The sequence below is a fragment of the Oncorhynchus nerka genome, unplaced genomic scaffold (assembly GCF_034236695.1).
Source record: "Oncorhynchus nerka isolate Pitt River unplaced genomic scaffold, Oner_Uvic_2.0 unplaced_scaffold_2268, whole genome shotgun sequence".
Taxonomy (NCBI): Eukaryota; Metazoa; Chordata; class Actinopteri; order Salmoniformes; family Salmonidae; genus Oncorhynchus; species Oncorhynchus nerka.
In genome coordinates this window covers 18,584-42,584 of record NW_027039030.1, presented here as the reverse complement: position 1 = coordinate 42,584, position 24,001 = coordinate 18,584, and the positions used below count along the sequence as shown (strand labels likewise).

Below are 24,001 nucleotides of genomic sequence, written 5' to 3'. Positions count from 1 at the left end.
ATTGCGGCCTTCCAAACTGTAGGCAACTGGTACCTGCCAAAATAAAGGAAACACTTGAGTAAATGAGGGGTAAAAAAAATATCATGGTATGGGTTGCATTTTCTTGGCATGGTTTAGGTCCACAAGTAGAATCTATGCCAAGGAGCATTGAATCTGTTCTGGCAGCTTGTGGTGGCCAAACACCCTACAGTGCATTTGGAAAGTATTCAGACCCCTTGACTTTTTCCATTACAGCCTTATTCTATAATGAACCTAACAAAATGTGGAAAAGGTCAAGGGGACAACCATCTCTGCAGCACTCCACCAATATGGTAGAGTGGCCAGACGGAAGCCACTTCTCCGTAAAAAGGCACATGACAGCCTGTTTGGAGTTTGCCAAAAGGCAGCTAAAGGAATCTTGGATGAAATCAAGATTGAACTCTTTGGTCTGAATTCCAAGCGTCAGGTCTGGGGGAAACCTGGCACCATCCCTACGGTGAAGCATGAAAATGGTGGCATCATGCTGTGGGGATATTTTTTAGCGGCAGGGACTGGGAGACTAGTCAGGATCGAGGGAAAGATTAACGGGGCAAAGTACAGTGAGCACTGTTACCTTCAAGTAGGTTTTGATTTTGCTAGGACACTGTGGACAGAGATGGTGGATGGGCGTAAGCTTCTGCCTCTGAATCCAACGGTTGCAAGTTAAAATCCAGTGATTGAAAGTTGTTTTTTTAGATTTTTGTTTTAATTAAGCCTATTCCAATCCTTTTTTTACCTTATCCTTTTGTAGTTCATGCCTAAACTAAACCCTAACATAACATTTGGAGTTAATAACCTTAACTTTTTGACGTTTGCAACAACTTTGAAATTTGATGTTTGAGAAACATGGATGAAAGCCTAATTCTGACGTGAGACTGTGAGAGAGTTCTATACTTAGCAATGAATCCGCCGATCGGAACATGGCTGAAACACATCCAAATGGCTCTTTCAAACAATGACAACCATATCTATACCCACAAACATATATAGTGTGGTCAGCATAACATAGAGGCTTATAGTGTGATCAGTATAACATAGAGCCTTATAGTGTGATCAGTATAACATAGAGCCTTATAGTGTGGTCAGTATAACATAGAGCCTCATAGTGTGATCAGTATAACATAGAGCCTCATAGTGTGATCAGTATAACATAGAGCCTTATGTAACGGATGTGAAACGGCTAGCTTAGTTAGCGGTGTGCGCTAAATATCGTTTCAATCGGTGACGTCACTTGCTCTGAGACCTTGAAGTAGTAGTTCCCCTTTGCTCTGCAAGGGCCGCAGCTTTTGTGGAGCGATGGGTAACGATGCTTCGTGGGTGACTGTTGTTGATGTGTGCAGAAGGTCCCTGGTTCGCGCCCGGGTATGGGCGATGGGACGGTTTAAAATTATACTGTTACATTGATGCTGTTGACCCGGATCACTGGTTGCTGTGGAAAAAAAGGAGGAAGGTCAAAAGGGGGGTGAGTGTAACGGATGTGAAACGGCTAGCTTAGTTAGCGGTGTGCGCTAAATAGCGTTTCAATCGGTGACGTCACTTGCTCTGAGACCTTGAAGTAGTAGTTCCCCTTGCTCTGCAAGGGCCGTGACTGTTGTTGATGTGTGCAGAGGGTCCCTGGTTTCCGCCTGTTACACTTATAGTGTGATCAGTATAACATAGAGCCTCATAGTGTGATCAGTATAACATGGAGCCTCATAGTGTGATCAGTATAACATAGAGCCTTATAGTGTGATCAGTATAACATAGAGCCTTATAGTGTGATCAGTATAACATAAAGACGTAACGAAATGCCACAAAGCAGGACTACATGTACTTTTAGATCTCACGAGCCTGTGGGGATTTTAGTTGGAGGCGTGGCCACGCAGTCATGGGTGAACAGGGAGTACAGGAGGGGCCTGAGCATGCTGAGTGGTGATTTTAGTTGGAGTCATGGGTGAACAGGGAGTACAGGAGGGGGCTGAGCATACTGAGTGGTGATTTTAGCATGTAAATCTTGGTGGGGAAATCAAACACATTTTTTTTATGCATGCCAGCAAAACCACAACACAACACTAAACAATACATTAATTGTGCTATAGTGGTGACAAATGGTGCCCACAAACTGTTAGGGACTACATGTTTTATATATCATTTTATTTAACCAGGTAGGTTAGTTGAGAACAAGTTCTCATTTACATTTACTTTACTCCATAAAGCTGTCCCAGAGCTTTCTTTTCAGCACCATGGAGGGAATCCCTTCCACCGCTACACCTGGTTATCAGTGGAGCCTTGTCTGGCAGCAAAACACTTCATTCAGCCTCATTTACTGCCTTTAAAAGAACAGCTGATAAGGCTGACTTGCTTAAACAAATGTGGTTTCTAATGACAATTGAGATGTACAAACTATGGCATAAGGGAACCATGAGCGGATAAGAGGCAATCCATAATGTTGATTAAGACACTAATGAGCGAGCTAAGACGGACGTAGTCAATATAATTATTGGTTCAGCACTTTTGAAATGTAGTGACAGAATCCAGAACACGGGCCGTTTCTACAGTATTCTCCCTGCACACCAAGTTATTTATTAGGCTAAATAAAGGGGGCATATTAGCAGACAATGAAAGCTGTAATAATATTCAATGATGCGATTTCTCTAAAACAGGCTATAGGCTACATGTACCTGAGTGGTTGGGTGCAGTGTCCAGATGAGCATTTACAGGTGCTCTGGTTGGTCGGGGATGGCAGGGCTATGATGAGTGAGGGATAACTAAGATAGGCTGAGCAGCCCAACTAACGAGACTTAAGGGAAACTGAAGGGACTGTGAGGTGAAGTTAGGTAGAGAGGAGCAGGATGGCCTTCTATACAGTTACAGTACATACAGAAACACACTCATTAACAGAAAATCTATAATGTATTGGTGGTTCCCATGTAATGCAGGCAGTCTGAGCACCCCAGGTTCATCAACTACTAGTGGCCCTCCTTTCTTTTCAGTTAGGGAGCAAATAAACCTACTGAAGCCGTTCGTGTTTGACCAGAGTTTGATCTCGTAGCAGTAACAACAGATATGCCGCCTGAAACACCTCAGCTAGAGGGTCAGAGTAGCGGTGACACAACCTGGTGTGAGTGCGGATACTGACAGATAATGGCTTGGGAGTATGAGTGTGTGAGTTGTCGAGCGTTGGTGGCGATACAGTACAAAATCCCAGTGGATGGTGGCTGTTTAACATCCAGTCAGAGGTTCCTGTCAATCTGTCTGGATGGCAAAGTATTGGACTAATACTTATGAAGGACTTCCTGGCAGAAGAAGTTACTCGACTAGCCAGCAGCAGGTATGCCAGTTAAATAATAGCTGAAATGTTGGTTGATTATGAATTGTTTAAAGCTAAAATCATTAGTGGGTGTGTGCTCAATATATATAGAATCATTAACCTATGACGATAATTATCAAAAGCTCAGTTTGACGTGATGGTAACGCATTGGCCTCTTGATTAGATGCCGGAGTTGGACTCGCAGACAGCATCATGATTCATTAAATCTCATTCTAACCCATGATGGGGGCGTGCTCAACATGAATACAATAAGATTCAGTTTCGTTATCAGACTTATTTTTCTTATGATTTTGTTTGCCGAGCATACAAAGCCTGGCAGCATATCGCTAGTTCACCCTGCTATGGGCACAAGGGAGAATTGGACGAGGAGTACGGCGTGTCTTCCCTGCGTGTGTCGTTTCTTCCATAAGGAGAACATACCTAGAAGCAAGTGGCATTTACATTGACTTTGCGCTGGAATAAAACCAGTTCATTTATTAAATCTAGCCTGCTGTATTATTTTCAAGACATGGGCCTAATGTCTGTGTAAAAATAGTATTCGTTAGCTTGTCCACTATAATAAACAGGTTCAAGGGTACCAAGATAAAACTACTTTCAACACGTACTAACCACCTGTCCCTGTTGCTATAGTGACTTCAACTAGCTTTGACTGCCATCTATTGGAAAGGAAAGGTAACTACACGGGGAAGCCAGAGTTAAAGGAGACTTTAATAATATTTGCCAATTTGCAGATGTCTTTATCCAAAGTCAACTGGGTTACATGGTTGTGGAATCCGATCATAGAAACAGGATTAAAAAAGACATAGTAAATTACAGGGTTATGAAGGTGTTTTTACAAGTTCCAATGAAACAAGAAGAGGATTCACAATATCAATGCAACAGTAGTTTACCTTATAGCTTACCATGCAATCAGCAGTTACATACATGTTTGTACCTAATGATATGTAACCATTGATTCTAGAAGAATGTAACTTATAACTGCCTCATTCGTACGCGAACAGAACCCAAAATATAAGCTTGTTTTACTCCAATATTTGTAAACAAAGGAAGTGTAAACAAACACACTATAGCCTCAAAGCCACAATCAACAGCTTGATCCACTGAATGGGAAGAAGATGTGCCGTGCTGCATAAGGCAGCGCAAGACTGGTTCTCTGATCCACACCCATTTGGTGTTGTTTTGAATGTGCATATCTGTATTCCCAGTCATGTGAAATCCATAGATTGGAGACATTTATATATACATTTTATATATACATTATATATATACATTATATATATATATACATTTTTAATATACATTATATATATACATTATATATATACATTATATATATACATTATATATATACATTATATATATACATTATATATATACATTTATATATATACATTATATATATACATTATATGAACTGTAACTCAGTAAAGTCTGAAATTGTTGCATGTTGAGTTTATATTTTTGTTCAGTATATTTCTATGGCTGGTTGCAACTCTCTGTTTCCCTTTTGCAGATTTCAAAATACAATCCTGGAAAAAATGTAGTTTGGAAAGCAAATGTCTACCGCTGAAAAGAGAAGACTAATGTATATGTTAAAACAATACAAAAAAATATAACAATTAATCTACTCCCAATTTCTAGCTAACAGCAGCACTGTTTTTCAAAGTCGCTCATCTTGAGATGGACTATTGCCACAGCAAGCACAATGGCCATCACTGTGGGTAGTCTATGGCTTCATCTCCATCATTATGTGAGTCAGTGTGCATTATTTTTTTTAAACAAAGCCCTGGGGCCTATGATTTCTTAATCCGGCCCTGTTTTCACAGGTTGAACTAGAACCAATAATTACAAAAACACAATAATCAAATAATTATTTAATATTTCCTTTCGACAAAAAAACTAAACTAAAATTAAAATCAAATAAACGAGGAACGACCTTTTACTATTTTATTATCTTGTCAACATCATTAAGTCTCTTGAGACAGTCAGAAGACTTCTTGATCAAATTCATCAATGCGTCCTTGATCATATGAAACTCATCCTCAAGCTTATCCTGCATCTCCTTGGTTTCCATAGACTTGTCCCACGCCTTCATGAAGTTGTCTTTCATGCCTTGAACAGTCTTTTTCTCAGTCTTTGTTTCATATGTCAACAAGACTTTTTCCCTGTCGTGGTCACTGGAAGAGCATTTTCCTGGACATATGGTGCAGTTGCCATCATCATCCATCACGGCACAACTGTTGATGTCATCCTCCATTGGAAGGAAACAGCAGGTGTGAGATGTAAAATTGCAGATCTTGCAGTTTGTTGCAAAGTCTTGGGATAATCTGCTTCTCTTCACCTGCAGCACATTTACCTCGGCCTCAAAGTTTTTGTTCTGTTTCATGTTCTCATCCTCGTTCTCCAGACACTGTTTGAAGCTTTGGATCTCACTTAGCTTTGACAGACCTGCTGTGATCTGAGGGTCAGGCGTGTCATGGTCTTCTCCAGAAGCTCACGTTCTTCCAGAACTTTCATTGTCAGGGTCACATCTTTACTCTCAATGCTTTCCAGTGCTTGGAAAAATTTCTTCATCTCCTTGAAAGTTGACCTCCATTGCTCTGGACACTGGGCCTTATGATCATCATCAGAATCATCCTCTTCAGAGCTGCTCTCTGTCTCCTTTGAGAACAGAAATGAACTGTTGAATTTGAAATGGGTTGGTAGCCCCTTCTTATCTTTCTTACAGGGCAGATTTGCAGCATTGATGGCCTCTAGCACCGGTATGTGCTTCCCATCAACAAATGTCACAAGCATCAGGATGTTTTCAGCAACATCCTTTCCAAAGATGGACAGGATGGAATCAAAGATGTATCTCTGGGAAGGACTGAGACGAACAAGTGGTGCCTGCACTACAAAGCAGACTGCATCAATGTGATTAATCCCTAAAGGGTTACACAAGAAATCCTTCAACATCTGGATGAGCAATTTATCATGAGCCATTCCTCTGGTGTCTCCGAACCCTGGTGTGTCAATGACAGTCAGAGAATAAGGAATCTGAAAGCCTGGCTGGTTGTAGAGCTCGTATGATGTCACAACCACAGTCTGGCTCTCAGCCTGGGACCTGTTGGTCACCTCATGGATGAGCTTAAAGAGGTAACAATCTTCCCACTTTACCCCGAGGATGTAGTTTATCATGGCATTGACCAGAGTTGTTTTTCCTGCACCTGTGGCCCCCAGAAGCAATATCACCTTGTTATTCCCTTGCTCAACTTTCCTCCCAAATGTGTACTGGTCAAAACTGTCACTTACACCAAACTTCTGTTCCAGATTCAGCCAGTGGATTGAGGGTTTGCCCTTTTCCACCTTCTGGGATTTTGTGAGGAATTCCTGACTTTTGCTGCTGTTGATTTGCTTGTCTTCGGTTGGACATCAGAGACCCTAAGGGTAGTCAGCACAGTCTCAGGACTGGGTAGACTATTCCCTGTTTCGCCACAGTTAGCATAGACTCTGATGCTGTATCCAGTGCCAGCCTCTAGTCCTTCCAGTGTACTCTCTCTAGTGGTGGTTTTGATGGTGTGCCACATCTGATTGTCTATAGCCTTTACCCTCTTTCTGTATTCTACCACATAACCAATGACTTCAACATCATCTCCCGCCTTGGTAGGAATGTCCCAGTTCACTCTGATACTTCCCGATTCTATCCTCTTCTCTGCGGGTGGTCCAGGGGGGCTACATGGGCGGGTCCTGACGTATTCTGTCCAGTCACTGGAGAGGCTCACACCAGGTCTACACACTGCCTTGCAGCTAAAGCGGTACTTTTTGTATGGGTCCAAACGACTGATGGTGACCTGTGTAGTAGCATCAGATTTGACCTCGGTCCACTCAGAGTCAGCCTGCTCAGCCTGGTACAAAACCTGGTACGATTCCACAGAGGTAACACCAAGGTTGGGAGGGTTGACTTGCAAGTGTACACAGTCATGCTCCAGACTCTTGATGGTGGGAACACCTGGCTTTGATGGCAGCTCAAACTGTGGATTCAAAAGTGTCCCTCTTTCATAGACATGGATGGAGGACGCAGTGAGGAGTTTGTTTGGAATTGATGCAATACAGAATGCAAGATTTTCTCTGTCTTTGTTAGACTCTTTGAAGTCTAGGAACAGATTTATGGTTTGCCTGGTTAGGGTCGTTACCTCCCCTGAGCGAAACCACCTTTCTGCCGCAGTCTTCCCGGCTGCGTTGGGGTTGTAAGGTATCAGTGAAAAATCACTCTTAGATTCTTCCAGCAAGTAGTTCTCCAGGACTACCAGATACTCTTCTTTCTCCTTCAAAAAGGATAATGCAAAACACACTACATAATCATTAGCTTTATCAAGCACTATTCCATCCAATTCACTGCTTGTGTACACAACTTGTACCTCTTTCATTATGTCAACGTAAGAGCTGACAACATTCATCTCTCTCTCTCTGTCGTCCAGGTACGTGATCATGAGGTCATTCTGGAATGGAGAACGTTCTTTGCTGTTGAGCATTTTGATCAGCTCTTCCTCCTCCATTCCTCCTCCTCTTATTTTGGGAAGAACCTTACAGAGACCTTTCTGGAACACCAGCTTGTACTCTGAGCACATGTCCCTGAACTTGTTGACCTTGGCTTTGAGTTCAGGGAACTTGATAGCCATATCTTCCTTCATCATGTCCTTGCATTGTACATCAGTATTGTCCAGTCCGTCCAAGATTTGCTGTGCGCGACGCACCTGGCTAACACTGATCTGCCTGACTAGCTGGGCAGCTGCAGAGTCCAGGTTCTTGAGAGGATAGAGCCAGACAGTCATGGGCACAGCATGTTCTCCCTTCTCCCCTAGCAGACGTGGCAGGCCAGCATACACCTTGATGGCATCTTCAAATGTGACAGTGTTGTTTTCTAGTGCCAAATCACCATGGAAGGTGCAGTTGAATTTATTGGTCTCTCTCTGCTCTTCCTCACTCATCTTCAAATTTCCCTGCCCTTCTATTGACATGAGAGGGATCTTTTTTATTGTAGCCTGCAGGTTTCCCTGGATGTCCTGGTGGTTTTCTCCTGAGGAAACCTCTTGGTCAAAAACGAAGAATGCCTGGGCTCCGTAGAGCAGGGCAGTCACCACATGGGTTGCAGAGCCCTCTTGGAAGACATTACAGTGTTTCACATTTCCTGCCCCCAGGTGGTCCATGGTCAACTGCTCGAAGCGAGTGGTGTTACGGTACTGCAGAGAAACCCTAGACTGACGCTTTGAGGTCGTTTTGTCATGTAGGAATTCAGCAGAACCCTTCACACTGACTAAGCCACCAAGAAAACTGGCCTCAAGAGATGCAGACACATTCAAAGCTTCTGACTTGGCTTCACTTGAGTCTGAAGCAATGATTTTGAAGTCGGTGTTTCTGAAGCATCTCAGAATCCCAGAGAGTGATACCTGCAGTTTAAAGAGAATGACCAAATAACATTTAATGTGAAATTTATACTCCAACGTGTACATGTGTAAATATTTCTATATGTAAACATGGTTTCATTCAAATAACTAATTGAAGGTAAATATTTAACTCAAAGTAAATATTCTAGGTGTCAACCCATAGTTAGAAAACCTACACCTCCTACCCTCAGAAGTAAAGAATGCTCTGGAGCACCATTTGAACCATTCTGGGAAGGGGTTCTATCTGGAGCTTCTTTCAGGTCAAATAGAACCTTTGTTCCAAATAAAGGGTGCTATTTGGAACCAAAAAGAGTTATATCTAGAATGTTCCCCTACAGGGACAAATGGTGCCACATACAATCATTAAGAAAGTGCCATCTTTGCCATTTACAGCATTACTACTATAGGAACACTTCAAAAACAACCTGCAAACAATCAGTCTTTTGTCCCAAGTGCGTCCTCTAGCTTTTCTTACTCTGTGGTAACAATAGAGATGTATCAGAAAGCTCATCTCTCTCTTCAATGGCAGATTCTGTGACAGCCTCATTTAGTGCCCAAAAGCCTTTTTTAGCATGGGCAACACCATTCAGGACTTTCACCATTTGAAGTAGTCAACTGGGAGATACTTCCTTTGGGTTAAGGAAGGATTACATAATTCAATCTGGGTCCTCAAGATGGATCGGACAGAATATAAATCCCTGCCACCTGGTGATGTTAGCATAGCGCTAACTTATGCCATGCTATCTGATGGGACCAGCTACAATTTAGCATTCTGTCACGTGCAAGTAAATCAACTATTTTAATTAGCTGAGACGCATTTTGAGCTGGAGAAACTGTTTCAATTTAAATGGTTGCTTATGTTCACAATTATGGCCCCAATGACTTCAACTTCTATGAATGTATTATCAGTTAGTAAATAAACTGTGAAGGTCTATACCACCAGTTACTGTGTGGAATGTGTATAGTCTGAACAAGTATAAAGCCAAGGTTGGTGATTTACTGACATTGCAGTTATTGAATGTCTGTTCAGGAGTGCAATTCATTGGCTGACCCCTCCTGCTGATTCTTCCTTAATCCATAGAAACTACTTTAAAATTGTGAAAGCCCTCAATGGTGTTCCCCGTGCTGGAACAGTGTGCCCTCTATCCAACTCAATGGTGGAAACACTGTCAATGAATTTAAGATGATGCATATTGATTACCTCCAAACCAAAGAGGAATAGTTTCCTGTACCTGGGATGAGGACATCTCTACGACAGTCATACAGCATCCCCAGCTGGAAGGGTCGGCCCAGAGCGGCTAGCTCGATGGTCTCCGAGTCAGACATGACTCAGTGTTCTGAAAACATATCAGAACTGGGGTTACTTCAGCAGCCCCGGTATTAGAACCTTTCAACAGATAATTTGGCCGTCAAACATAAAATCGTTGTTTTTTGCTCATTGCCCAGGCAATATTCTGTGTAAAATATCACTGATACAGTATGTTGTGCAAACATTTGCAATGAGATTGAAGAGTTGACTTAAGTAATGCACCAATTGTAAAATAAAAACGAGAAATTACAATTGTGAGTAGAAAATACAGAAGTTTCTCTATCCTCTGGATTTGTTGTTCAGCAAAACAGCAGCCACACCTTAGCTTTTTGATGAGGCTGGAAACCCTCAGCTCTCGGACTGAGTCCATGATATTCACAGGATCGTTTTGAAAATGTATTTAAAAGCTTTATATATTTATGTTCAAGCCGCTTGTAAATAATGGAGAAATAAAACCATACATCATCGTCTAAATAGAAGATCTCAAATTATACAACTACAAGCCACACTAAAACATCACACTAACATGGGGCGTTTCTAGGATTTGACGGCATTGGGTCCTTAGCCCAAAGCAAGTAAATGTTCGCCCTGCAAATTTTTTTAAATTCAGCCGCTAAATGCATGAATTTGGTGCACTTTGAGATGACCATTGATATTTCAGGTAACTTGCACATGTTGTGTCTTTGGCTCTGCCGGATTAAGTGATATGACATGCTATTCTATAAAATCTTTTCTCCGTAATTAATATTACCTGATTGAACTAATCATGTAAATGTAATTAACTAGAGAGTCGGGGCACCACGAAATAATATTTATAGAGCTGTTATCTTCTGAATAAACTCTTAAAGAACTAGTAATATGTACATCAATAGCAGTCAATATTAATCGTCACCTTAATTCAGTCTCATCTGAAAGTTGTAAAATTCTTGGTTATCTTCACAAACCCTGGCTAACAAGTTGAATCAGCAATACAAAATTGGGTTTAAGTATTTATTTACTAAATACCTAACTAATCACACAGAATGAATTATACCTTGATGACAAATTAGAGGAAAATGTCCCTAGTGGACAGAACAGATTTGACAGCTGGTTACGCAAAAGAAAAGGGTCTGGGTTTGAGTGAAAAAGTGGGAAGACTGAGGGACAAAGGGAGAAGCTGTGCTATCGTAAATATAGTATCTTACTAAGCTTCTAAATTCTAAATTACCACCCATTTGGAAAAGAAAAATGCAGTAAATATTTACTCTGAGCTGTGCTTCGGTAGGTTGGTGGTAGATGGAAGGCCGTGATGCCAAACCGAGTCCTTTGTCCTTTGAAGAATGTCTCTGGTGGTCAATTGGATACGTTGTAGTAATGTTGTTGTGTGGTAGACAGGATACTCTCTGTTCTTTCCTAGCCTACGTTTGCAGCTGCTGTTGCTAACTCAACGGCTAGGAGGTATCACTTCTGTAGTGACTAAGAGTTCAAAGTTCATACTATTCGCAACCAAGGCTCACTCTGAGGTTGGCTTCATTCTGTAGTTATTATCTGATCAATTCTGACATCAGACCGTCGTCCTCACATCCTCGGAACAGATAATTATTTGCCCTTTTAACGCAGAGGCTGCAGACCTCACGTACTTGGAACAGGAGGTTACAGTTTCATCAAGGCTTTATATAGTGGAGCGAGAAGGGTGTGTTTGAAAAGTTTTATAACCCATGTCTCTTCACAGGGGCAAGCCACTGATTGAGCAGAGCCCTAACCTTATGAAAACCCAAAACTCTCATTTGGAAGCTAAAATTACGTTTAATCTCTTCACCAATATTTTTATATTCAAACATTTAAATTGAACAACAATTCCATGTGAATCCGATAACTACAATGTGCAGACTTTCCACTGTAGAGTTTGTCATCTTATCATTGATGAGAATGTCTCAAATGACAACCGAACTGACATCATATTCATTAAGTACCACCGCATATGTTCAATTGGTCGGATTACCAGAATATAGTTCATTTCTCCCCACCTTCTGATGTTCCCAGAATCTCTATGTTAACCAAAGGGTTTTCAAATGTCACATTAGTAGGGTAGAGAGAGGAAAAAGGGGGAAAGAGGTATTTATGACTGTCATAAACCTACCCCCAGGCCAACGTCATGACAACCCTTAGACAAAGTAGTTAAATTAATAAATAGAGTAAAATTGTCATTTGAAATTTCACCAATTTAATAATGGGCAGTTCTTTAAAAAGTAGTTACATAGCCTATATGGAAGTAACAGACATGAGCCAAGCATGTTTACCTGTTTCTATACTTGAATTATATATGTTAAGACCCAATTCATTTAGTCAGTTCTACTACAACAGCTCATTTTAAAAAGTGTTAAATATGTTGAAGTTCAGGTTCATCCCACAGAAATGAAACCCATCAAATTCACTCGCCGAAAATAAACGCTTTCCCTAATATCAACATCCTTAGTTTGCCCATTCACTAAATATAGTGTTAAATAACAGACTCACACCCAATACCTTTAGGATACTGAAACTTAACACTAGCTTATTAGCATTAGCATACCCTTATGCTGATGGAGACTAGTTAGCTACCATCAACCCTGCAGCTAACTCTGCTGCTGCACTGACTTTCTGGCTGTTCTACCCTCTCCACCTCATTCACTACTCAACCTGATCGCTTTTTGACTCTCTTTCAGAAGAAATTCTGAACAGCCACATTTTCTGTGCTATGTTGAGACATTTTACTGAGTGATGGGATTACACATCAGGGGCTTCTTGCTACTACCTAGCAGATATTGTGATTGTTTATTTTAGTCATTAAAATGTGCATAGCACAACTGATGTGTGGTTATGGAAACTCAACTCATAATCATCACAAATTTAATTATGGGGCATTTCAGGCCACGGAGTGAACAGAATTGTACGCTCGCAAACTCGATAACAAACGAGGGTTGAGGGGCTAACGTTGCCAACTTCCCTTGTTTGACTAATTGTTTGGACCGACAGCAAAGATGGCTGCAGTGATTCCCCCAAGGACATAAGGTGAGGGTAAGTGGAGGAGGGTGTGTCTTTTATGTGTTTCCCCTCAGCCCCAAACCCTCAGCTCTTGAATGACACATCGATGGCTCTGAAATAACTTAATTTGACTCTGTGTAAACTGGAAATCACATATCCCGAGGCCGCATTCATTGTAGCTGGGGATTTTAACAAGGATAATCTGAAAACAAGACTCCCTAAATTTCATCAGCATATCAATTGTGCAACCAGGGCTGGTGAAACCCTCGATCATTGCTATTCTAACTTCCACGACGCATATAATGCCCTCCCCCGCCCTCCTTTCGGAAAAGCTGACCACCACTCCATTTTGTTGCTCCCCGACTATAGACAGAAACTAAAACAGGAAGCTCCCGCGCTCAGGTCTGTTCAATGCTGGTCCGACCAATCGGATTCCACCCTTCAAGATTGCTTCGATCACGTGAACTGGGACATGTTCCGCATTGCTGCGAACAACAACATTGACGAATATGCTGATTCTGTGAGCAGGTTTATTAGCAAGTGCATTGGCGATGTTGTACCCACAACGTATATTAAAACATTCCCAAACCAGAAACCGTGGATTGATGGCAGCATTCGCGCGAACTGAAAGCCCGAACCACTGCTTTTAATCAAGGCAAGGTGACCGGAAACATGACCGAATACAAACAGTAGCTATTCCCTCCAAGGCAATCAAACAAGCTAAGCGTCAGTATAGAGACAAAGTAGAGTCGCAATTCAACGGCTCAGACATGAGAGGAATGTGGCAGGGTCTACATTCAATCACGGATTACAAAAAGAAAACCAGCCCCGTCGCGGACCAGGATGTCTTGCTCCCAGACAGACTAAACAACTTCTTTGCTCGCTTTGAGGACAGTACAGTGCCACTGACACGGCCCACCACCAAAACCTGTGGGCTCTACTTCACTGCAGCCGGCATGAGTAAAACATTTAAAGGTGTTAACCCTCGCAGGGCTGCTGGCCCAGACGACATCCCCAGCCGCGTCCTCAGAGCATGCGCAGACCAGCTGGCAGGTGTGTTTATGGACATATTCAAACAATCCCGATCCCAGTCTGTTGTTCCCACATGCTACAAGAGGGCCACCATTGTCCCTGTTCCCAAGAAAGCTAAGGTAACTGAGCTAAACAAGTACCGTCCAGTAGCACTCACTTCCGTCATCATGAAGTGCTTTGAGAGACTAGTCAAGGAACATCTCACCTCCACCCTACCTGACACCCTAGACCCACTCCAATTTGCTTACCGCCCCAATAGGTCCACAGACGACGCAATCACAACCACACTCCGCACTACACACTGCCCAAACCAATCTGGACAAGAGGAATACCTATGTTAGAATGCTGTTCATTGACTACAGCTCAGCATTTAACACCATAGTACCCTCCAAACATCGTCATCAAGCTCGAGACCCTGGGTCTCGACCCCGCCATGTGCAACTGTGTCCTGGACTTCCTGACGGGTCGCCCCAGGTGGTGAGGGTAGGTAAAAAACATCTCCACCCCGCTGATCCTCAACACTGGGGCCCCACAAGGGTAAATTCTGAGCCCTATCCTGTACTCCCTGTTCACCCATGACTGCATGGCCATGCACGCCTCCAACTCAATCATCAAGTTTGCGGACGACACAACAGTGGTAGGCTTGATTACCAACAACGACGAGACGGCCTACAGGGAGGAGGTGAGGGCCCTCGGAGTGTGGTGTCAGGAAAATAACCTTACACTCAACGTCAACAAAACTAAGGAGATGATTGTGGACTTCAGGAAACAGCAGAGGGAACACCCCCTTATCCATATCGATGGAACAGTAGTGGAGAGGGTAGTACGTTTTAAGTTCCTCGGCGTACACATCACAGACAAACTGAATTGGTCCACCCACACAGACAGCATCGTGAAGAAGGCGCAGCAGCGCCTCTTCAACCTCAGGAGGCTGAAGAAATTCGGCTTGTCACCAAAAGCACTCACAAACTTCTACAGATGCACAATCGAGAGCATCCTGTCGGGCTGTATCACCGCCTGGTACGGCAACTGCTCCGCCCACAACCGTAAGGCTCTCCAGAGGGTAGTGAGGTCTGCACAACCACCCGATGTCACAGGAAGGCCATAAAGATCATTAAGGACAACAACCACCCGAGCCACTGCCTGTTCACCCCGCTATCATCCAGAAGGCGAGGTCAGTACAGGTGCATCAAAGCTGGGACCGAGAGACTGAAAAACAGCTTCTATCTCAAGGCCATCAGACTGTTAAACAGCCACCACAAACATTGAGTGGCTGCTGTCCAACACACTGACTCAACTCCAGCCACTTTAATAATGGGAATTGATGGGAAATGATGAAAAATATATCACTAGCCACTTTAAACAATGCTACCTAATATAATGTTTGCATACCCTACATTATTAATCTCATATGTATATGTATATACTGTACTCTATATCATCTACTGCATCTTTATGTAATACATGTATCACTAGCCACGTTAACTATGCCACTTTGTTTACATACTCATCTCATATGTATATACTGCACTCAATACCATCTACTGTATCTTGCTTATGCCGCTCTGTACCATCACTCATTTATATATCTTTATATACATATTCTTTATTCCCTTACACTTGTGTCTATAAGGTAGTAGTTTTGGAATTGTTAGCTAGATTACTTGTTGGTTATTACTGCATTGTCGGAACTAGAAGCACAAGCATTTCGCTACACTCGCATTAACATCTGCTAACCATGTGTATGTGACAAATAAAATTTGATTTGATTTGACCGTGTAAAAACTACCCATTGCTCTACACCCGCAATAGCATATGCTAAACACGTGTATGTGACAAATAGATTTGATGTGTCCACTTAATTTGAGGGGAGAGGGTGTTTTTTACGTGTTTGGAATGCATCCTTTGAATTCGGACTGCAGCCAGATGCATACATTCAGTCATGTGATTTCCAAGAAGAGTGTCGGGGTGCGGTGGTCACATGTATTACAAGAAAGAGAGATTTGGTCAAAGACAGTACAGTATAAAGATAAGCTAAAAATGATTCTCCAATTCAAATCCCCAATTACACTTGTTGACGATGTCATGGCGACGTTGGCAAGCAAAACTCATGCGGAGAAGCAAGTCATCGGGTCTAATGGTCATCTTGCGCCAAACTGCGCATGTGCAGGCAGTCTTCTGTTTAGTCTGTTTCACAAACATTCCTGGAAATCTTGCGATGCTGCGCCTCTGGGTTTAGAAACTCTGTGATTTGGTCTATAAAACAGGTTGTCAGACACCAGTCTACATCTGGGTAGAGAAACATCCCATACATTCTGAAGTATGTGCTGTACTTGGCTTCTATTTTGAACATCTAATGGTGATTTTTGTTTGGTTGACATCCATCGGCAAACTTCGATGACTTAAGGTAGGCTACTGTCCCTTATTTCAACGATAGACCGAAATTGTTGCTTAGCAAAACCTTTAATGTCCAGTCATCTACAATCCGCATTTGGTGAACCTGGCACGTCCGTTTGGGATATTTCAACAAAGAAGACGTTACTTCAAAGGAAGAACACCTTTCTTCCATCTGACACAATTGCATAAAATATTCCCACTGCTGGTCGCTCCTCTCTTCCGTTTCATCACTGAAACAATATCAGAGGCGCTGGCGCTGTTTCACCAAATGTAGATTCTAACTTTAATTGATCTTTGAGAAAAAAACATTGTCCGTTCCTCCACTTATTGTGGTCCTGAAATGTAACCCCTCTCAAATTCTAAAGTGCTCTAGATGCCAGGACTGACAGTCCATGATATCTGCATTATAGTTTTAACCATATTTGGAATCTATACATTGCTTCTTTACATTTACAATTTGTTTAACCTTTACAAACAATGAAGTAAAAAATGTGTCTTTTTCCCATTAGAACCCAAAATAAACAATCGTACTAAAGCTCATGACGTATTCATAAGTTATATTCTTCACATTGCTGCTTCTACTGTGTCATTAATTTAAATGTGTATATATGAACCAAACCCCGACTCTATAGCTGTAATAATGAACAGCCAGAAAGTCAGCTGCAGGGTTGTTGGTAGCTAACTAGTCTACATCAGCATTTGGGTAGGCTAATGCTAATAAGTGAGTGTATAGTATCCTAAAGGTATTGTAATCAGACAGCAAAACATTTCTCAAATCACAGTTATATACCTCCTACTTAAGACACTCCCTCTCTCCAATCCTTAGTGTATGGTTTAACAGCAAAAACCTTATTACTCCCTTCAAGTGACCTGTCTTCACCTCCTGACCTCAACCCCTCCTTCATCTAATCCACAGATGTCCATCTGTCTTTTCTGTACCAACACGGTGCTTTGCACCCGTCCCCCAACACATTCCAACACATTCCACAGCGATCTGTCCTTCTACAGAGACATACAACTCTTTAATTTCCTATCATTCATTTACTATCTCAATGATCAAAGTTTAGCCGATTCCAACAGGATGTTTGGAAAGGTGCTTATTTCAAGCGAGTGTATTTGATTTGTTTTGTTTCTGTAGATTGTCACATAAAGCTTACTCATTATTCAATGTTTTTAATTATTTTCACTGCATCAGGGATAGCGTACACAGATATTTCGGTTTTACAGCCTACTTCATTGTGTAGGTACAATTTTATTTGAATTCAACAGATTTATGGCACCTCTCTCCAGCCTTGAATCTGCCAGGCTGAGACATTTTGAGATCTGCCCTAGTGCCACAGGGTCATAAATTACTCTGCGAATGAGCAAGGGTCAAGAACTGTCTGGGAGAACTCTGGGATGTGTCACGACTTCCGCCGAAGGTGGTTCCTCTCCTTGTTCAGGCGGTGCTCGGCGGTCGCCGGTCTACTAGCCATCGCCGATCCATTTTTCATTTTCCGTTTGTTTTGTCTTTGGTTTCATTTACACCTGGTTTTCATTTTCTTTAATTTCTGTGTGTATATTTACCTCTGTTTCCCACTTAGGTTTGTGCGGGATTGTTTTCATGTTGCTCATTGAGGTTTTCCTCAGTTAATTCACGTGTGTACAGAGTTGTTGTATAATTAAGGAGCGTTGTTTTTTCTCCTTCCGTGACTATTTGTTCCGATGTCTTGGGCGTTTTGTGGTATTGTACCTGACCCATTGGCCTATTAAAGACACTACTTTGAACATCTCTGCTCTCCTGCGCGTGACTACCTTCACTAACCTCAAGTACAGTTTCACAACATGGCAACGCAATAAAACACCTTAATAAAGGCCACTTTGGAGAATGCTGTGGTAACATGTGCATTCAAAAGACTGCTTACAACAATTAAACCTCTTCTGCAAAAGTACTTTTGCAACCAATGTAATAATAACACTTACGGCAGTACGGAATAATACTACATACGATAAACAATATGCAAAGAAGCATTGGTAACTCTAACGTTAAAGAATAGTAGCAGCAATACAGTAGAACACAGAGGAAGAATATGATAGACAATGTTAGCAATTTATGTTATTCTTCAATAACACAGGCCCCAAAGCAAATCAGGGGGAGAAAATAGATTTATTTGATAAGGACAAATCATAGATGCTATGCTGAAATGTAGGTGTTCAATCTTTCCTGTCTTCAGTTTTTCTCCTCAGAACAAAGGAACAGGATGCCATTCATAACCCCCCACCCTAGCCTGGAGTTGACCAATCAGAAGTCCTTGCAGTACAACTGGGCCAATGGCCAAATAACAAGTATCCTGCTCCCGACTCAATGTACAGACCAATGAAAACGTGGCACACGTAGCTCTGAGTCCAGAACTGACATTCCACAGATTCTAAACAGCTGTTGAACTGAAAACCAACTCCTATTGATCGTTACTTCTTGTCCTCTCATCCTCTGCGTTGTGTATTCATCTTCAAAATATTCTCATAACAATCAAACTCTCCTTGAGCGTTTCTTCTGGAGAGGATCCCCTCTTTTCTGGAGAGGATCCATGGCTTGATGAAGCTCCACAACACATTACACCATGAACAGAAGGCAGTTACTTAACTCCACACGGTTCAAACAAATAATTAGATTTCACCTTACTATACGCCACATTTCAGACTGTTATACAAGAACACTGTCCATATCCAACTTTGCATACAGTTTATGAGTTTTCCCAACATATTTATGAATGGCTTTGCCTGATGTCCTTGGTGGCCATCTCATGAATTGATATGATGTATTTAGGTGAGCAGACAACTGGGTCGGTTGATTTGTGAGTTGCCCTTCGTGCCCGCCCCCATGCCCTATAATTCTGTATTTCTTTGTGACTAACTTGTATACAGGTAGACCAGAAAAGCCACATCCCGAATTGGCAGATGAGCGGCAACCCTGATTAGAAGCACCTGCTGCTCAATGCTGTTTTGAATTCAAATAAAATTGTACCTAAACACTGAAGGCTGTAAAGAAACACAGAGGATGGTGGCAGTTATATTGTCTTAAGGTACATTAAAGTTAGCCTTGTTTGACCATCCTGTTTAGTCATGCTGGTGGATCACAAATACCTTAATAGCTTCTACTGAGTCTAAGAACCCACGTTTATCAAAACAAAATGTAGTTGAAGCTGGAACACTTTCTTCAGGAAACAGTACCAAATATACAGTACAAAAAATACTGTTTCGAGAGCAAAAGCATTCACTGTCTGTTTTTTGGGTTATTTTCATATCTCATCTCTAAGAAAGTTGGAGGCCTTCAAGATCAACAAGAGAATGGGTGGAGATTGGTCAAAAGATTGAGCGGATCAGGCAGAGGGAGACCACGATCAAGCCAAAACTGATAAACAGAAAGCGGAGGAGGACAAACAGAAAGCGGAGGAGGACAAACAGAAAGCGGAGGAGGACAAACAGAAAGCGGAGGAGGACAAACAGAACATGGAGGAGGAAAAACAGAACATGGAGGAGGACAAACAGAAAGCGGAGGAGGACAAACAGAACATGGAGGAGGAAAAACAGAACATGGAGGAGGAAAAACAGAACATGGAGGAGGAAAAACAGAACATGGAGGAGGACAAACAGAAAGCGGAGGAGGACAAACAGAACATGGAGGAGGAAAAACAGAACATGGAGGAGGAAAAACAGAACATGGAGGAGGAAAAACAGAACATGGAGAAGGAAAAACAGAACATGTAGAAGGAAAAGAAAAAGACGGAAGAGGATAACAGGCTTGCTGAGAAAGTGAGAATGGAAACAGAACAAAAGATGGAAGAAAAACGAAGACAGGAGCTTGAGAAGGAAACTCTAAAAGTAATAGAACACAATAGACAGCGAGAGAAAAATGAAAAGACAAGAATTCAGCTGGAAAATGCAAAAGGAGATCAGAAAAATGTATGAAATGTATCCACATATTAAGAGACAAAGGCATGAACGGTTAAATGATCCACATAATGAATTATTGGACAAGGAAAACAATCATTGTATACCTTTAATATCCACAATTGCGCTGCCTGTTTTATTTTCCCCAAATGATGTCCTTAAAGGGATAGTTCACACAAATGACATAGTGGTTTAATAACCCTGTTAGCCGAACACAAGGCATGTGTTCTATAAAATGTACATGTATCCATACCCAGTATGTTAGCCAGTGGCGTCATTAGGTCTGGGCTTCTGGGGCTTCAGCCCTGGATATTAGTGGTCCAGCCCCGAACATTTTGATTGTATTTTTTACATTCCAGTCTGGTATGAGTTTCCATAACCACACATCAGTTGCGCTATGCACAGTTTAACCTGTTAGTACTCTAGGGGCAGTATTTCATTTTTGGATAAAAAGACGTGCCCGTTTTAAGCGCAATATTTTGTCACGAAAAGATGCTCGAATATGCTTGGAATTGATAGTTTTGGAAAGAAGACAGTCTTACGTTTCCAGAAATGCAAAGATTTTCACTGTGAGTCCCTTAGAACAAATGCTTCGGGCAAAACCAAGATGTATGACCGACCAGGAAATGCACAGGATTTCTGAGGCTACGTTTTCCATGATCGCCTTATATGGCTGTGAATGCGACAGGAATGAACGGACTCTTTCTCTTGTTTCCCCAAGGTCTCTGCAGCATTGTGACGTATTTGTAGGCATATCATTGGAAGATTGACCATAAGAGACTACAATTGCCAAGTGTCCCTCTTGGCGTCTGCGTGGCATTCGGTGCGCAAAAATCAAGTCCCATTATTTTTCCATTCAAATCTCAGAACAAACCAGGCTACAAGGACGGTGCTTTCAATTGAGAGAAATATGACAAACCACCTTCAGGATTGATTCAAACAACGTTTTCCATGTTTCAGTCGATATTATGGAGTTAATTCGGAAAAAAGTTCGACATGTAGGTGACTGAATTTTCGGTTAGTTTCGGTAGCCAAATGCATAGTAACAAAAGGGAACGATGTGTCCTACACAAGAATCTTTCAGGAAAAACTGGACATCTGCTATGTAACTGAGAGTCTCCTCATTGAAACATCTGAAGTTCTTCAAAGGTAAATTATTTTATTTGATTCCTTGGCTGGTTTTTGTGAATATGTTGCGTGCTAAATACTAACCATAATGCTAAGCTAGCTATCACCACTCTTACACAAATTAGTGATTTTCTCTGGTTCTAAAGCATATTTTGAAAATCTGAGACGACAGGATTGTTAAGAAAGGATAAGCTTGAGAACAGGCATATTTATTTCGTTTCATTTGCGATTTTTAAAAATCGCTAACGTTGCGTTATGGTAATGAGCTTAAGGCTGTAGTAACGATACCGTATGCGGGATGGGGCGTACTATCAGGTTAATGACTAAAATAAACTATCCAATATACTTTGCTAGGCAGTAGCAGGAATTGCAAGAAGCCCCTGATGTGACTCAGTGTCTGCTGTGATTGGTCGAGATATAACAACACAGTGGACCGCTCCGTCCCTTGACCCCACCCCTACAGCACTGGTTAGGTGTCAATCCCATCACTCAGTAAAACACCTCAACATAACACAACAAATATCGATATTCAGATTTTTTTCCCGAAAGGCAAAAAAAAAGTGATCAGGTTGAGTAGTGAATGAGGTGGAGAGGGTAGAACAGCCAGAAAGTCAGTGCAGCAGCAGAGTTAGCTGCAGGGTTGGTGGTAGCTAACTAGTCTCTATCAGCATAAGGGTAGGCTAATGCTAATAAGCTAGCGTTAAGTTTCAGTATCCTAAAGGTATTGGGTGTGAGTCTGAGTTATTTAACACTATATTTAGTGAATGGGAAAGCTAAGGTTGTTGATAGAAGTCATGATATTAGGAAAAGTAGTTATTTCCAGCAAGTGTATTTGATGGGTTTCGTTTCTGTAGCTAGCTGAGACCGAAGAGATGATTAACTGGTTCTGACTGAAAAACATATCTTCTGACAGTGACACAGTGCCCCCTGTGGACGGAAGCTGAACTTTACTACACCATATTTAATCCTTTTCAAAATGAGCATTGTTGAGATGGTAGAACTGATTAAATGAATCATAGGTCTTATAACCTATATCCTTCTACATGTAAACATGCTTGGCTCATGTCTGTTATTTCCATATAGGCTATGTAACTATTTCTAAAGATCCGGCCATTATTAAATTGGTGAAATTATTTAATTGTGCTTTCATTTTTACTCTTTATTCATTTAGCTACTTACTTTTTCTATTGTTGTTGCACTGCAGAGAGGTGAACCTGCAGGAAGGGGCAGGGCAGCCAGAAAGAGGGGGAAAAGATGGCCAGCTTTGTGGTTATATTGTACAGGAACAAAACATTAAATACATAGGCCTTTAAATTGTGTCCTCAAATGTTATGTAATGGTAGAACTGACGAGGTCTGTTAACTCATTCCATTACAAAAGTCAATTTTTCTTTGGCTCAAGTCTCTTTATATTCATAGAGCCTATGGGGCTATGTAGCTTCTTATCTGTCATGTTTGGAGTTGTGTTGCGCTGTTATGTGAACATTTACATTTTCTTTACAGTTGAGTTGCCCTTGTTGTGTCAGTATACTAGGATACTAGGATAGGGCTGTAACGGTACAGGTATACCTACCAAACCGTTTTGCACGGGACCTTGGTTTGGTCCGCACTGTGAACCTGAATGAATACAAAATATATGAAAATTAAATATTGAAACACTAGGCTATGCTTACACTGGGTTGTATGCCATTGTCCCGTGAGTAAAGCTGAAAAAACATTGTAGGTTATTCTGTTAACACAACTACAACCTATGCTCACGTTGTAATCAAAATTGGAATTTTAACTGGCGGATTTCAAATGAACTGGCAAATCACCTTCTGTGAGGCACAGCCGGGAATTCTAGATGGTGAGTGGTGGGCTCGGTAAACCAGAATTGGAGGACCCTCCATTGTTTAAATCTCCAGTTTGGGAACATTTTGGTTTCGCAGTCGATGGTGGGATGAAGAAAGCACATGCAGACTCAATTAGCCTAGCTAGCTAGAAACAGCTAGCAGCACACGTAATCATCCATTTGGAGTGCAGCTGCACACGGCCAAGATCGAAATGTCTGTGGTAAATGTGTTGTTGACTTTGTATATCCCTATGGGGCTAGTTAGGGACCATAGGTAAATTATACAATATACAGTACATGGTAAAATATGTTAAAATTCCAATAGCTCCAAATGTCAATGACTTAACCTCTAACCAACGACACATTTTATACATGCATATACAAATATTGAAAGCATTAATGAGAACTACAAGGTGTGCAACATGAAAATATTGTATAAATATATTCTCCTTTACATTTACTATCCAAATTCAGGTTGCACACCAGCCAGCTGAAGCTAATTGGCAAACTAATTGGCTAACTCTTCCCACCTGTGAACACATACACACATGAAACCACACTCCGAAATCTAACTCACAGTTGAATTCAGTCATGGCCGCTAGCATTTCTTAATGAACCAAA

At 41.6% G+C, this 24,001-nt stretch overlaps 2 protein-coding genes across 2 annotated transcripts; both read right to left on the bottom strand.

Annotated features, from left to right (window-relative positions):
• Positions 1-5,761: 5,761 nt before the first annotated feature.
• LOC135567261 (uncharacterized) lies at positions 5,762-6,694 on the bottom strand (the record flags this gene model as incomplete). The annotated part of the gene is made up of 1 exon (XM_065014684.1): positions 5,762-6,694. A coding segment is annotated over one exon (933 nt), but the record flags the coding sequence as incomplete, so codon positions are not given.
• An 11-nt stretch (positions 6,695-6,705) lies between these two features.
• Positions 6,706-10,077, bottom strand: LOC135567260 (stonustoxin subunit alpha-like; the record flags this gene model as incomplete). The annotated part of the gene is made up of 2 exons (XM_065014683.1): positions 9,984-10,077; positions 6,706-8,621 (listed from the first exon to the last, which is right to left on the bottom strand). Coding segments are annotated over exons 1-2 (2,010 nt in total), but the record flags the coding sequence as incomplete, so codon positions are not given.
• Positions 10,078-24,001: the final 13,924 nt, after the last annotated feature.